Source organism: Mus musculus, chromosome 8, assembly GCF_000001635.26.
Source record: "Mus musculus strain C57BL/6J chromosome 8, GRCm38.p6 C57BL/6J".
NCBI lineage: Eukaryota > Metazoa > Chordata > Mammalia > Rodentia > Muridae > Mus > Mus musculus.
The window spans coordinates 125,908,852-125,923,820 of record NC_000074.6 but is presented as its reverse complement, the minus strand read 5'-3'; the positions used below and the strand labels follow the sequence as shown (position 1 = coordinate 125,923,820).

Sequence of the window (14,969 nt, the reverse complement as noted above, 5' to 3'; positions counted from 1 at the left end):
GTGTGTCACTGTGGGAGTTGGCTTTAAGACCCTCACCCTAGCAGTATTCTGCTAGCAGCCTTCACATGAAGATGTAGACCTCTCATTTCCTCTTGCACCATTGCCTGCCTGGATGCTGCCATGTTTCCTCCTGGATGATAATGGACTGAACCTCTGAACCTGTAAGCTAGCCCCAATTGAATGTTGTTCTTTGGGCTGGAGAGATGGCTCAGCGGTTAAGAGCACTTAACCACTCTTCCAGAAGTCCTGAGTTCAATTCTCAGCAACCACATGGTGGTTCACAACCATCTGTAATGGGATCTGATGCCCTCTTGTGGTGTGTCTGAAGACAGCTACAGTATAGTTATATATACAATAAAATAAATAAATCTTTTTTTAAAAGTTGTTCTTTATAAGAGTTAAATTGGTCACAGTGTCTGTTCACAGCAGTAAAACTCAACTAAGATAATTTTCAATAGCAAAATTCTTTCCATTAAAAAAAAACATTTTGACCATAGAGACTTGTATGTAACACTGTTCTTCTTGCATGGATGTTGATCCCTCCTCCCCACGAGTCTCCTGATTACTCCTCACCAAGTATGATCCCAGCGCCCCATGGAGGAGACCCTCCTGCCCTGAGATAATGTCTGTGGGATCCTCTCCTGAATGAAGTCACCCTTTGGGAAGCCGTCTGTCCATGAGGCCTGGACTGCCAATGTCAAGAACTCCCACTCACCCTACAATGATACCCACTAGCCTGGCATGACCCAGACAGACAGATAAGAGCAGAGTGGACTTTTTCTTTGTCCTGTATTATTTGTTCTATTTTACTAGGAGGGTGCAGTGTTGAGCCTGTCAAGGAAACCCTGCCTCAGCTTCCTAGCGAAAAGAACAATCTTGGATGGAGAAGTAGAATTTTAAAATGAAGTTTCCATTGTAATGTGAGATGTGAACATAAAAATGTCAGCTCCTTTAGATATTGAATAAATATTAAATAAATAAATATTAAATAAATAAATAAGTAAGTAAATTTCCATCTCGCAGTAGCTACCAGAGTCACAGAGAATGAATTTGTATTTCTGCCACTTTGTTCAACTTGCAGCATGGCTAGGTAAAATTTTAAGAATATCTTCCAGAATGGAACAGCTTAGGCAGAAAGTAAATGATTCTCAGGGCCAAGAGCCTTTCACCAAGCCATCTAGACTAAGATCAGTTATCAAAGCCAACATGACAAGAAAAATAAATGTCTCACTCCTAGAAATTCCATCCTCATCAAAGCAGAGTCTTTCCTGCTGAGTGCACAGGAAGCTGCACCAATAGGTGACATATTAACATAGTTCATTATGGAACGCCGGCTTCTGCAAAACCCTACAGACGTCTGAACCCATGGAGATGAACTGTGAGATACCAGGACCACCCAGGTCAGCCCACACCTGCTGATGCCTGCCCATCTCTCTTGTCTGTTACTTTTCCTTTTACCTGATACTTCTTTGCATATAAAACTTAACTCCAGAAACTATTTAATCACTCCCACAGTGCCCACAGCAACACTGTAGCCTATACACCTCTAGCCTTCATCAATGCTACATTATTACCCCTCGAGCAGTCAATACTTGGTGCCAACAATCACCCCCTAATGAGCAAAGCTGTTTCTCCAGTCAGTTAGGAAGAACTAAGACCTTCAGATTACAGTCCAAAAAAATGTCACTGGAGATCCCAGGGCTATATGCAGAGACGTCCCTGTGTACTGGCTGGTTTTGTGTGTCAACTTGACATAAGCTACAGTCATCAGAGAAGAAAGAGCCTCAGTTGAGGAAATGCCTCTGTGACATCCAGCTGTAGACACTTTCTATACTAGTGATCAGTGGGATAGGGCATGGCCCATGGTGGGTGGTGCCATCCCTGGCATGGTGGTCCTAGGTTCTATAAGAAAGCAGGCTAAGCAAGCCAGTAAGCGGCATCCCTCCATGGCCTCTGCATCACTCCTGCCTCCAGGTCTCTTCCTCATTTGAGTTCTTGTCCTGACATTTTTGGTGATTTGGAAGTATAAAATGAATAAACCCTCTGTTCTACAACTTGCTTTTTGTCATAATAGGTTTTGTTTTGTTATTTTGTTTTAATTGTTTATAGCAGCAATAGAAACTCTAGCTAAGATACCCCATGTGGAAGATCTCTGATATTCTCCAGCCCTGCCAAGTTGTGCCAAGGAGGCAAGGTGATCAGAAATGCCTGCTGACTGAATGGGTGCTATCTTAGTTAGGGTTTTACTGTTGTGAACAGACACCATGACCAAGGCAAATCTTATAAGGACAACATTTAATTGAGGCTGGCTTACAGGTTCAGAGGTTCAGTCCATTATTATCAAGGCAGGAGCATGGCAGCATCCAGGCAGGCATGGTGCAGGCAGAGCTGAGAGTTCTACCTCTTCATCTGAAGGCTGCTAGAGGAAGACTCACTTCCAGGCAGCTAAGATGAGGGTCTTAAAGCCCACACCCACAGTCCCACAGTGACACACTTGCTCCAACAAGACCATATCTCCTAATAGTGGCACTCCCTGAGCCGAGCATATACAAACCATCACAGGTGCTGAGACATTTCTTCCCTGTAAGCTAAAAGCCCATTTTGTCCTTGTGAATTAAAAAAAAAAAAAAAAGAATCCTATTTAAAAAGAGATGTGCCCTCCAATCCTTTAAGTGGGTACTCTTAACCACAGAAACAATACAAACGATTAGCTCCTTCCGAGTCTTCCTTCTTCATCACCCCACTCTTGTGGAGGATGGGCAGGAGGGTGTGATCTGAGTGAGAACTGACCCCCACAGGACAGCACTGCTTTGGAATGCTGTGGAACCTTCAGGAAGCGGAGCCTGCCGGTCCAGAGAAGTTACAGCAGGCAGACCTTGAGGTATTATAGCTTGGCCCCACTTCCTGTTCACGCTCTGCTTTCTCACAGAAGGTGACCGGCTGCCTCACGCTCCTGCTGCTGTGGCTCCCCCACATCCCTTAAGAGTTTGATCTGGTCACAACAATGAGAGAAGTCACTAATGCAGAAGACTCAGCAGCAGCACTGAACGCGGACCTCAAAATGTCCCTAGTCATCAGATCCACACGTGGGAAGGCCAGAGCCTGGACTCTACTAGCCAGGAGAGCAGCTAGGAGGGGAACTCCGCTCTGACCAGCAACCAGCCAGCTTCTTTCCTAAGCGGTGGGAGCGAGAGGGGCAGCCCATGCAATTAGCATCTATCCTGCCACAGTTTAGAACCCAGCTTCTCTTTTCCCAGGTCCAAAATTCCCCCTAGCAACTGGCACTGCACACTCCAGATCAACACAAACCGAATTAAAATAACACCTCAGTGCCAACTGTAGGCCAGGGCTCCATGAAAGGCCCATTGTGTGGGACTCTGTTTCCAACTGGCATGGCAGAATTCCTGAAATTCCTTATCTTTTGGGCAATGTGACCGAAACCACAACACGCCACCTCAACAGTTAAATTAGACCCGGGCCTCCCTCCAGGTCTCGCCAGGTTTCGGGTGCACATAGGTTGGGCCTGCTTCCACTTCCGGCCCCTCAAAGTTTTCGGAAAGGCTATCAACAAGTCTGGCTCGGAGTCACACCAAGCAGGTGGGATTCCTGGGCACCTGCTAATCCTCCTTAGCAGCCGAGCCATGAGAACCCTCTCTGAGACTGCAGCGCGAACTCACAACCCTGGTCCGTGGGCTTCTCTCTTCAGCCTTGCACTTGGCCACACACACACACACACACACACACACACACACCCCAACCATCAGGCAGCAAGCCCCCCAACATCTCTAAATCTCCTGCTCTCCATTGTGAATTTGGTTTTTTGTTTGTTTGTTTGTTTTTGTTTTTTAAACGATCACAACATACGTATTCTGGTTTCTCCAACATTTATGGGGTCACTGAATCCAGACTATTCTGTGAGACAGATGGGTTTCAATTAATCGTTAACTAGGAATGTATTATTAAAAAAAAAAAAGCCAGCAAGTGGGAAGAAGGGGGAACAAAGTGGAACAGATTTACAAGCATCACTGCTCTGCCTAGGGTCATAAGGTCACCTTGTGAATGTGCGCTCTGTACACAATAGGGGGCACTGGGTCTGGAATGGAGCACCGTACCATACTGTCTTCATGCACCGTACCACACTGGTGTTAACGCATATCTCCTCATCTCTCTCCTCCTCTCCTCTCTCCCCCCTGAGCCTTGGAAGAAAGGCCTGAATCTCACCGAGCTTTCGAGTCTATTTGCCCTCTTTTGATGTGATCTTTCCAGCTCATTCTGGTATTTTCCACATGAACCCCACGTCCTAACAACTCTGGTTTCTAAAGTCATTGCAAATTTAAAACAAGAATAAACATCACTGTGTTGACTCTGGCACCCCAGCTCCCAGCGCCTGCTCACTGAGTGAATACTCTCTACCCGTAACCAGGGGTCCTGAACCCCTATGTGGCTATCATCATCTCTGGGATCCCTACGGGACCCTGCTTCTGTACGGAAGAATCTATAAAGCGCCCCTTCCTGCTGCTTTCCCTCTAACTTGACTAGAAGGTTCTCTATTTTCTTCTAAAGATTTATATTTTTTTATGTGTATGTGCGTACTGTGTGCCTACAGTGCCCTCGGACGCCAGAACAGGGAGTCAGATGCCCTGCAACTGAAGCTGCCACGGCCTCTTTGTGGATGCTGGGAATATGGCAAGCCGACCTGGTATTTGTATGCTCCGCTCCTCATTGTATCTTTGTTAGCTGAATGAGTAACCAAATAACCAAGACTGTGTAGGAGGAACTGGCCAGAGAAAGAGAACTTATCATAAGCTCTTTGGCCTTAAATCACCTGCTAGGTGTAAAACCATTTGCCTCTGCCCTCCTGAGAGGGCCACACCCATTCACAAAGAAAGAGGCTGTAAAAATAATCAGAGCCCCGCAGGTGTGTGAATCCAGGCTTCAGAGCACACTGCTCCCCATGCCCTAGCCCCACCTCTGCTGGCCTTAGAGAACCCCTCTCCTCACTTGCTTCACCTTCCTGCCCCTCCTGCTTGCATCTCCTCTTCCCAAAAGATCTCCAGATATCAGTCCAGGGTCCCTGGCTTTTCTGACTCCCCTCCCTGTCTCTCTTTCTGACTGCCAAACTTTCACTCCAACCAGGGCCCTCTGCATCTGGCCTGAATCTGTCACCCTTCACATTCAAAGAACCAAAAACATACACAAGACAGAAAGAGACTACACAGAGCTTTGTTCAAGCCTTCAGTCGCAGTCAGAGCCTGTGGCTCTGTAGTGCAGGCCCTAAGGGTTGGACAGGTGCTCTCTTCTCTCTCATTTCTACCTTCTCCCTCCTCAGCAGCTTCCTGCCAGGAACCGGACACAGCTCCCTTCACTTCCCATAGGAACAGGCTTCTTTTCTTCCACGTCCTTTCTTTTGAAGGACAGTCAACATTGCTGCTCATCCTAACAAAACGGCTTGTTCTTTTTATTTTCCTTGAGACTGGGTCTCACTTTGTAGTCCAGGCTAGCTGTCCTGCCTGCACTGGCATGTCCAGCTTTCTTGCTGTTGTTCGGTTATGAGAGAGGGTCTTTCTCTGTATAGAGCTCAGGCTGACGTGGAATTTACCATGTAGCTCACGGTGGATTCAGACTCCCAGGAATCCTCCTGCCTCCGCCTCCCAAATGCTAATATTTCAAGCATGAGCTCACCACACCTGACTGTCATCTCCCTTCCAACCTGAGCATGAAGGCTAAGCATCCTAACCAACTGACAGATTTAATAGCTGTTTCATGCACTAGGCGGAAGAGCTTGGTTCTACTTTGTTCACTACAGAGAATGAAGAGCCTAGAAGAATTCCTTACACCTAATACACAGGTTATTTATTTGTTAATAAATAACGTGTGTGTGTGGTCTGAGCATCTCTTCATTAAGTGTGATATGTGTGTGTGTGTGCATATAATCTGAACATCTCTCCATTTAGTGTGTGGGGAGATGGGTCGGGGTTAAGAACACTGGCTGCTCTTCCAGAAGACTCAGATTTGATTCCCAGCATCTCCATGGCAATTCACAACCATCTCTAACACTAATACTACAAGTCTGATAGCCTTTTCTGCCTTTAGTGGGCACCAGGCATGTACCTGGTGAACAGATATACATGTAGGCAGAATAGCCATACATATAAAATAAAAAGGAAATAAAGGATTTAAAAAAAAAAGAAAAAGAAAAATTGCAACTGAAAGGTGAACCAAATTAATATAGTCCAAGTCTCCAGGGATTCAAAAATCAAAGCATACAATGATTTGCTCATAATTTATCAACAATGTGCATGAGGCTGACCTCTGAGGGTCACTTTGTTTTTACTGCTGCTATTAGGCAATCTCTGGCTCTACCACCATAAAGCAGACAATGGCATTTTGTTCCTCTGCTCCCTCCGCACACACACCCTCGCATGGCACCAAAAGCTTGGTGCCTGGCTACATTGGAAGCGTTCCCTCCCACAAACCCATTCCAGCCCTTCCTTCCAGCCACACCTGTAACTGCTCGCTGTTCCTTATAATGCCTCCATGGCAATGTTTACCCAACCGCCTTTGAAGTGTTAAAAACCACGGGACAGATTTCCCCACAGGACGGAGTCGGTCTCCATGAGAGGAACTCTGTACACAATGTCACAAATCAGGGTGTTCCTTAACTTGACCATGGCTACACAGCCACGAGAGATGACACATTCAAGTCCAGGACTGGGGGTGTGGCTCAATGGTGAGGGCTAGCCTAGCATGGAGGGAGATAAGGGTTCCATTTCACTCCCATACCGCACAAGAGGGAGCGGTGACTTGTAATCTCTCTCAGCACTCGGAAGTAGAGACAGAAGGATCGGAAGTTCAAGGTCATCCCGGTCTATTTATAGAGGTGTGGCCAACCTGTTATACACCAGACTCTGTCTCAAAATACATACATACATACATACATACATACATACATACTAAAACCAGGTCTGAGTGACTTTAAGTTAATGCCCCAGCCTTTTAGGATTCTGGTAATGCTAGACGTTCTCACGCTAGTGTGAACTAGCAAGGACTAGACCAAGTATCTCAGACCCCGTCCCTAGACTCCTGAAAGCCATTTTCCTGGGACTGCAATGACAGCCTTCACTCACTTCACACCTGACATGACCCCTTCTGCTCACTGGCTAGTCATTAAAACATGAGTCAGAGATGGGATGTAGCCTAGTGATAGAGCATTTGCATAGCACATACTTGCCTAGCCCTGTGTTCCATCCCCAGCAATGAAAAATGTGTGTATGTGTATTATATATATGATCATGTTAAATATGCATATAGTATACCATTTATAGTATAGTATATATGATATATATTTATGTAGCACAAGTCAGATCTGGATACAAAATGCTCCCAAGCTCCCAGGGTCCCAGGGTCCCAGGCTCCCAGGCAGAGACGTCAGAGTGCCATGAGCCCACAGGTCTGGCCATGTGTACCTGGACTCCAGCTCTCTGCACCAGGCTGCTTCACCAGCTTTCTGTGGCCCTTGCTCTGAGATGGTTATCTCTCCTCCACCACCACCCCCTCTCTCACCAGCTTGGTTACCTGGTAGACATGCTAACACTAACCCAGCATGAATGACTACCTGTCCTTCCTCAATGGACTCCGATGGCGGACACTGTCACTGTCGCTTGCCTTGTCACTGTGTTCCCGTGACCCTGAAAGAGCCAGAGAAGGTTTAAATGTGTCCTCAACCACAAGGAGTTTTGTTTTGCTTTTTTTTTTTTTTCGTCTCTGATTGTACACGTAAAACCCACTGCTCTGCCAGCTCAGACTCATTGCAGCTGCTCTCGAGGCTGAGGTTTGAAAGTTCAAGGCTTGCATGGGCTGCAGAGTTCTTTCAATGCCAGCCTGTACTCAGTAGCCATACCATGTCTCAGAGTAGAAACAGAAGGAGATCTGAGGATGAAGCTCAGAGGGCGCTTGCCAATTTTCTGGTGAGACCCTGGGCTCCATCCTTAGTACTGGGACAGGGGGTAGTTTGCAGGGCTCCTCAGAGCTATCTTGTTTCCTTCTTCAGCATGGCACAAGGGCAGACAGACAGCTTAGCAGGGCTTGTTCTTTGCTGTGCTTCCTGGGAATCTCAAGGGCTCAGCATGTCTTCACCACCAGGAAGCTCAAAGCCTGCAAGTTTGGGGCCGCAGGGGGCGATGGTTCAGTGGGTGAGGTGCTTGCTGTGCATGAGGACCAGAGTGATCTCACAGAACCCGCATGAAAAAGTCAGGCGTGGCAACATGAATCCAGTGCCGGGGAAGCGGAGACAGCAGGAGCCCTGGCGCTAGACGGCCAGCAAACCTAGCCAAACTAGCAAGACCCTGAGGAATGGCATCTGAGGCTGACCTCTGGCCTCTACACACACATACACTCACATATGACACACATACTCACTCACACACATACACACACAGCACACACACTCACACATGCTACACACATACACACACTCAGACATACACACTCACATGCATACTCTCACACATGGCACACACACTCACACATGGTACACACATACACACACTCAGACATACACACTCACACACATACTCTCACACATGGCACACACACTCACACATGGTACATACATACACACACTCAGACACACTCACACTTGGAACACACATGAAACATACATGTCACACATACGTGACATATACATACACTCACATATTCACACCCACGACACACACATTGTACACACAGACACACTCAGACACACACATACACTTTTCTGAACACACATGGCACACACATACACATACTCCCACATGTGGCACACACACACAAATACACACAGGAGACACATAGGGCACACACATACACATAGCAAACACATGGCACAGCAAACACACACATGCACAGACACTAGGCAAATACTAACAAACATACAGTGCACACACATACACTCATACACATCACACACACACACACACACACACACACGCACGCACGCACGCACGCACACGCACACTGCAAGTTTGGCTTGACTTTCAGTAGCTGTCTGTCAGAAAGGGCAAAGTTGTCTGAGTCACCGGTGCTTTATCACAGACAAGTCCCCAAGAAGTAAGAGTTAAAAAAACTAGAAAAGAAAAATCTATCAAAAGGTGCAGAATCTTCCTACAAATTCAAGCATTTGTTCTAACAGTAATTCCCACCGACTGGGAGTCAGCCCTCCCCCACTGCCCACTGTCACGTGGGTTGGATGCAGCGTGGAATAAGCTCAATATTGACTCAAAGCCCTGTTTACAGCTAGTAATTCATGTCTGCCGTCAGCAAATAACACAGTCGAACCCAACCTGCCGAAACCGTGTCACTACGCTGCACAGTCAGAGAGAAGGTACAGCCACACACCACAGAGGGAATTCCAAAACCTTCCACTATTCACAAGCAGACATGGAGGACAGAGCCTTGTGCAGCTCGGCTCCTGATGTGAACACGGTAAACTACATAGTCACTCAAATATCTCACGTCATTCTAATTAACTAATTAAACTTGTGGAGGTAACCCAGCAAATCCTTGGCCAAGCTAGTATCTAGCCAACAAATCCATTTAGAGTGCTGGTTTCTTTTTTAAGTGTGTGTGTGTGTGTGTGTGTGTGTGTGTGTGTGTGTGTTTATGGGGTGCTGGAGATGAAGGGGCCCCCATGCTAAGAAAGCACTGTAGGAACTGTGATAATAACATTGTAAAATAAAGGAAATCTAGTCTGTCTTTGAAGAAATTAAAAGAACCCCAGAAAGTTGGGCTACTTGTCCTGAGGGTGAAAAGATTTCCAAAAGCTAACGTAGGAGGGAACTGCCAATAAAAGACCAAGAATCTCCCAGACAGGCAGTGTCTCGTGTTGGCGGGATCAACAGAAACCGTTTTACTAGTCTTATTTTACAAACCATTTACAGATAAAAGGAACTCTTTAAAAGATCACCTTTCACGCGCAAGCATACAGCGGGACCCCCAAGCCCTCCTGGGCTCTACACATACCTAGCAAACAAGCACTGCTTGTGGACATGTGATGCGGCCCTCGGGATGCACTGAGCAGGAAGAGGGAGGTAGCTCAGACAGGATAGTATAGCTCTTGCCTGCAAGCATGCACGCCCAGGAGAGAGTTCTAGAACCCACATGCAAAAAGGCAGGAATGCTGGCACGTGCTTGTAATCCCAGGGCTGAGGAAGAGACAGGTGAAATCCTGGGGCTTCCTAGCCACCCAGCCTCGCCTTGTATAAGTTCCTAGGTCAGAGATTCTGTCTCAGTCAGAGGTGAAAGGCACTGGAGGAACAAAGGAGTTCTGAGGTTGTCCTCTGGTCTCCACACATGTGTGTGCTTGCAACTGCACACACACACACACACACACACACACACACACACACACACACACACACCAGACTGGGTGCAATGCCAAAGCAGTATCAGTGGCCTTGAACCTTTGTTGCAAGGAGTGATGTGTCATAAGCATTAGTTTTGGCAGGATTAATTTGAAGAATGCCAGGTTCTGTGTTATCCTGAAGCTCCTGCAGAGGAGGGCCTGGTGTGACGTGCTGTCCTGTCTGGGGGCCGTCTACCTGTCCTTCAGAAGAAGCCTCGAGCACTCAGGTTTGCAAGGCAAGTGGAGGCTCACCGTGTCCTGTGGCAGCAGGCTACCTACATAGTGCTCTCAGTGACAACATACTTTAGGAAATAAGGACAAGTAGTGGGAACTAGCAAATATGAAGTATGTACATAAATACGCTCCTTAAAGATCATGCCATGGTGCAAAAGAATGGCTTGGTCAGAAAAGAGCTTGTTCTACAAGCACAAGGACAGAACCTGGGTTCCATCTTTAGGACTCACATCAAAAGTCTGGCTTGGCAGGCAGCACACTCTTAGGATCCCAGTAGTGGGGAGGCCCAGGTGGGAGAGCCCATGGGACTCAATGGCCTCCCTGCCTAGCCAAATCTGGTGAATTCCAGGAATGTGAGAAACTGTTTCAATAAAGAGGCCCGGAGGAAGGTACACTCAGGGTTTACCTCAGGCCTTCGAACAAAGGAACACCCACCTACCCTCACACATGTGCACCTGGACACACGTGAATACATACACACAAAAGAAAGACATGCTGTGTATTAAGTATGACAGAACCCTCAAGGCAAACCACTTCAGGAGTCCCATGCAGTCAGCTGGAGACACGTGGTGTCAAGGCAAGCTTCCCTAGGCTTGTGGCTCATGGCTGGAGCAGCTGAGGCCTAAATGAGGTGGACTGGGGGAGGGGTGGAGAGCCATCCTGTGCTCACCCACAGCTGCAACCTCCCAGTTATTCATAATTTGCATAATGGAGAGAATGCTTTTTATCTTTCAGGTGCATTTCTGTACTGAAGGATTTTGACAGCCAGAGGGAATATGTGCCAGCATATAAAGTACCGCTTACTGCCCTGGCTGCTGGCTGCTGGCTACTGTCTTTCTGCTCTCCGAAGACACTGAGGTCCTTCCAGCTAGCTCCTGTCCTAGCAAGTTTAGGATGACTGAGGGGTTTGCAACTGTGCCTGGTCAGCACCAGCTTTGGCTGAATCCTTTAGACTTGCAAGAGATTCCATTTCACTCTGGGGAGGGGAAGGCTCTCCAGTAGTGGAGAGCAACTGCAAACAGCAATCCTGGACTCCAGCTCTCTTAGACGTTCATGCTGATGGTTTGTGTTTAGATTGCATGGGAGCTCCCTGCTAATGCCTGGAAAGTCCACTCTGACTTCCAGATCAGGCGACTGACACAACCTGATATTTCCAGTACCGTACAGGATCCGTGCACTTGTTCTCGGCCCAAATGGGTGCTTTCCAATGTGCAGAAAAGATTTCTCCTAACAGTACAGTCATGTTTCAGAGACAGAGACTTCTGACCCGTAAGGAAAGACCAAGGGCAAGAAGCCATGTTCACAGTGAACATGGTTTGGGGTGGGTGGTGGGGTAGAGCTCAGCGGCAGAATGCCTGCTTGGAATGCGTGAAGCCCAGCTTTTGCAGAGCGTACCAGGAGAAAAGAATTAGAAACTTTAATAAGACACTTGTAAAGTGGAAGGAAATGACTGACGGAGTGCAGGTAATGTGGCCACCAGGCTAAACATGCTCTGTTTAAGGCCAGGGCTGGTAAAGTCCCGTGCAAGCGTATTGGGAGACCTACACAGATTATATGTGTAGTGTCCGATAGGTCCGGAGAGTAAAAAAAAATTTATCTACAAGCTCCTGACCCTGTCTTTTAAAGGGGTGCTCACAGGTAATAACGCCAGGGTAAGTACGAACTTCCCTAAAGCAAGTTAACCAGAGCCTGTCTTCCCACTCTGTGTCAGAGCCAGACCCCTCTCTTGGCTCCTGGAACCTAATTCCCTTGGGGCTAGCCTCACTTACTGTTGCTGGACTTGAGGTCACGGTGCAGGATGGGCACCACCGCCTCCTCGTGCAGGTACAGCATGCCGCGGGCGATCTGCACCGCCCAGTTGACCAGAACCTGTGGGGGGATGCGGCGCGCGCGGCGGGGGCCGGGCGCTCGCGGATCCGATGCTGCCGCCGCCAGCGCGCGGTTGAGCGCGCCGCCACGCGCGAACTCCAGCACCAGGCAGAGGTGCGGCTGCCGCAGGCACACACCCCGCAGCTGGATGATGTTGGGGTGCCGCAGCATAGCGAAGAGCCGCGCCTCGCGCCGTACGCTCTCGGCCGCCGCCGCCGCGTCCTGCTCCGGGTCCCGGCGCGCCGCCTTCACCGCCACCTCCTGGCCCTGCCAGGTGGCGCGGTACACCTGACCGAAGCCGCCGGCGCCGATCAGCTCCTTGAGCTCCAGGCGCTCGAAGTCTACGTGCACAGGCGAGCAGGGTCTCGGCGGGGGCGGCGCCGGCGGCGGCACCGGGCCACAGGGCGCCACGTAGCTGGCCGGAAAGATGCCCAGGCGCCGCTGCACTTGGCCGGCCCACCAGCCCTCGTCTCCTGACACCGCGGCGTCCTGCGACAGTACCTCGACCAGCTGACCGCGCCTCAGGCTCAGCTCGTCCTCACCGCGCGCTTCGTAATCATAAAGCGCGGCCCACATCCCGGAGGAGGTACTCCCCGAGTCGTCCCGGGCCGGGGACAGCGGCGTGTCAGCCGTGCCCTCGGCTACAGGTAGAGCCATAGGGGCGATTGAGAGGTCGCTAGTGGACCAAGTGCGACAGCCACAACCTCAGCTTTCCGGGTCTCCAGCGACGCGTATCATCGGTCCGAGCTAACAGGGAAGGGTGCAGGGCTGGAGCAGGACTACAGAGGTTACGACCACTGCCCGGGGGCTCTGACCTCTGCTCTGCCTCCAGTTTGGCTAGTTCTTCCCCGCAGCCGCTAGCGCGGACAACCGGTGGCGGTGCTGGACCTGCTTAGACTTACGCGCGCTCCCCAGAAGTCGCCCCCACCCTCAGCCCCTCCTCCTTGGCCACTCCACCCTCCAGGTCCTTTCCCCTTGGCACTAGCTCTGGCCCCGCCGGGTTCGTTACCCCTGGGTTCCACCCTCCATTAGTCCCTCCCTAGTGCCAGTCCCGCCCTCCAGGTTCTTTAACCCCTAGAACTCTCTCTGAGTCTAACCTGAACCTGAGTCTCCTGTGCCCGACACGCCCCCAGCAAACCCATTCCGCCAGGTTGGCGTTTCTGCCCCTGTAATTTTGCTTTGCCGAGATTCGTCCTCCCTCCAAGTCTTCCTGGTTCCACCCCTGGTGCCCGCCCTTTCCCAAGTTCATTCTCTAAGTTCATTGGTGCTCCTGGATCCACACCTCTAGGTCCATTTACTTCGCGCTGGGGCAGTCTTCTTAGGCCCACTCTCTGCTCTGAGTTCATAAGGACCACCTTCTTTTGATCTCCTGGATCTGTCCCACCCGTTCCAAATCCATTACTCAAGGTCCCTTACTGACGATCCTCTAAACAGCCGGGTCCCCTCGACCGCCCTTCGGGGACCGCCTCCGCTTTCTAGGTCCATTCTGACCCCGCCCCCAGACTGTCAGCCTTTTCACCTCCACGCGTGACCTATTCTGAGCCCGCCCTCTGGCGTCTCCACTACACCTCAGGCGCCCTCTTGGCCTCGATGGCGGAGTAAGCCTGGGGCCACTTAAAGTTTTCCAGAAAGTTAAAGAGAGAGATCATGGTGCTCGAAGATGGTTGGACTCCTCAGTGAAAAGAGAGAGGAGATGGAGAGAAGAGGACCCTGGAGCTCTAGATGTAAAGTGACAGACCATCCCAGCAACAGATAGACGTTCGGATCCTGGAGCGCGGTTCCAGACAGAGGTCTAGTGTGCTTGATCTCACCGGACTGCAGGCATGGAAAGTCTCCAGGTTACAGACATAGGGAACCACAGTCTCATAACCCCGAAAGCTGGCGCGTTCCTGTGCCTACAGTGCTCCGATGTCAGGAATCCCCAGGTCCCGTCTAACCCTGTGTACCCTCAGACTCCGATGTAGACTACCTTGGAGGCACCTATGAGCTACAGGTTGCCAGGGTGACACAACTGATGAAGCTTTAAAAAGTAGAGAATACAGTTGCAAAATTGGTTCACGACACCAGAACACAACGTGTGCTAAGCCTGAGCGTCCTGGCCGGTGTAGGATGCTCCTAACACGAGAGCACATAAGGAGGTTTTGTTTTGCTTCGGCTCTTTGCCGTTTTGTTTGTTCGCAGTGTCTAAATTTGCTCATCTGTAAAACGGTAACCTCGCGTGGTAGCTGAGAAGAGCCTGGAGGGTGTTTGTTGAATAATAATTCACACCAATATTAATACTTTTTATTTTGAGGCAGAGTTTTGTCCGGCTGCCTATGCTGACCTTGTACATACTTTAGAACACAGGTTTGCCGGGAACTCAGAACAGTGAGCTCTCAGCCTCCTGAAGGCTGGGATTATGAGTGTGCGCCATCAGCCAAGCCTGGCACTCCCTGATAGAGCAAGCAGATGTCTGCCAGCACCCCTTTCATTAACATATTTT

At 49.5% G+C, this 14,969-nt stretch overlaps 1 protein-coding gene across 1 annotated transcript in view; it reads right to left on the bottom strand.

Annotated features, from left to right (window-relative positions):
• Map3k21 (mitogen-activated protein kinase kinase kinase 21) overlaps positions 1-13,371 on the bottom strand; it is a 36,991-nt gene extending 23,620 nt beyond the window's left edge. The window contains exon 1 of the mRNA NM_145608.2: positions 12,388-13,371. Within this exon, the coding sequence (NP_663583.2) occupies positions 12,388-13,144 (757 nt within the window). The 5' untranslated portion in view covers positions 13,145-13,371. The remainder of the gene's footprint in view (positions 1-12,387) is intronic.
• Between the last annotated feature and the right edge of the window lie 1,598 nt (positions 13,372-14,969).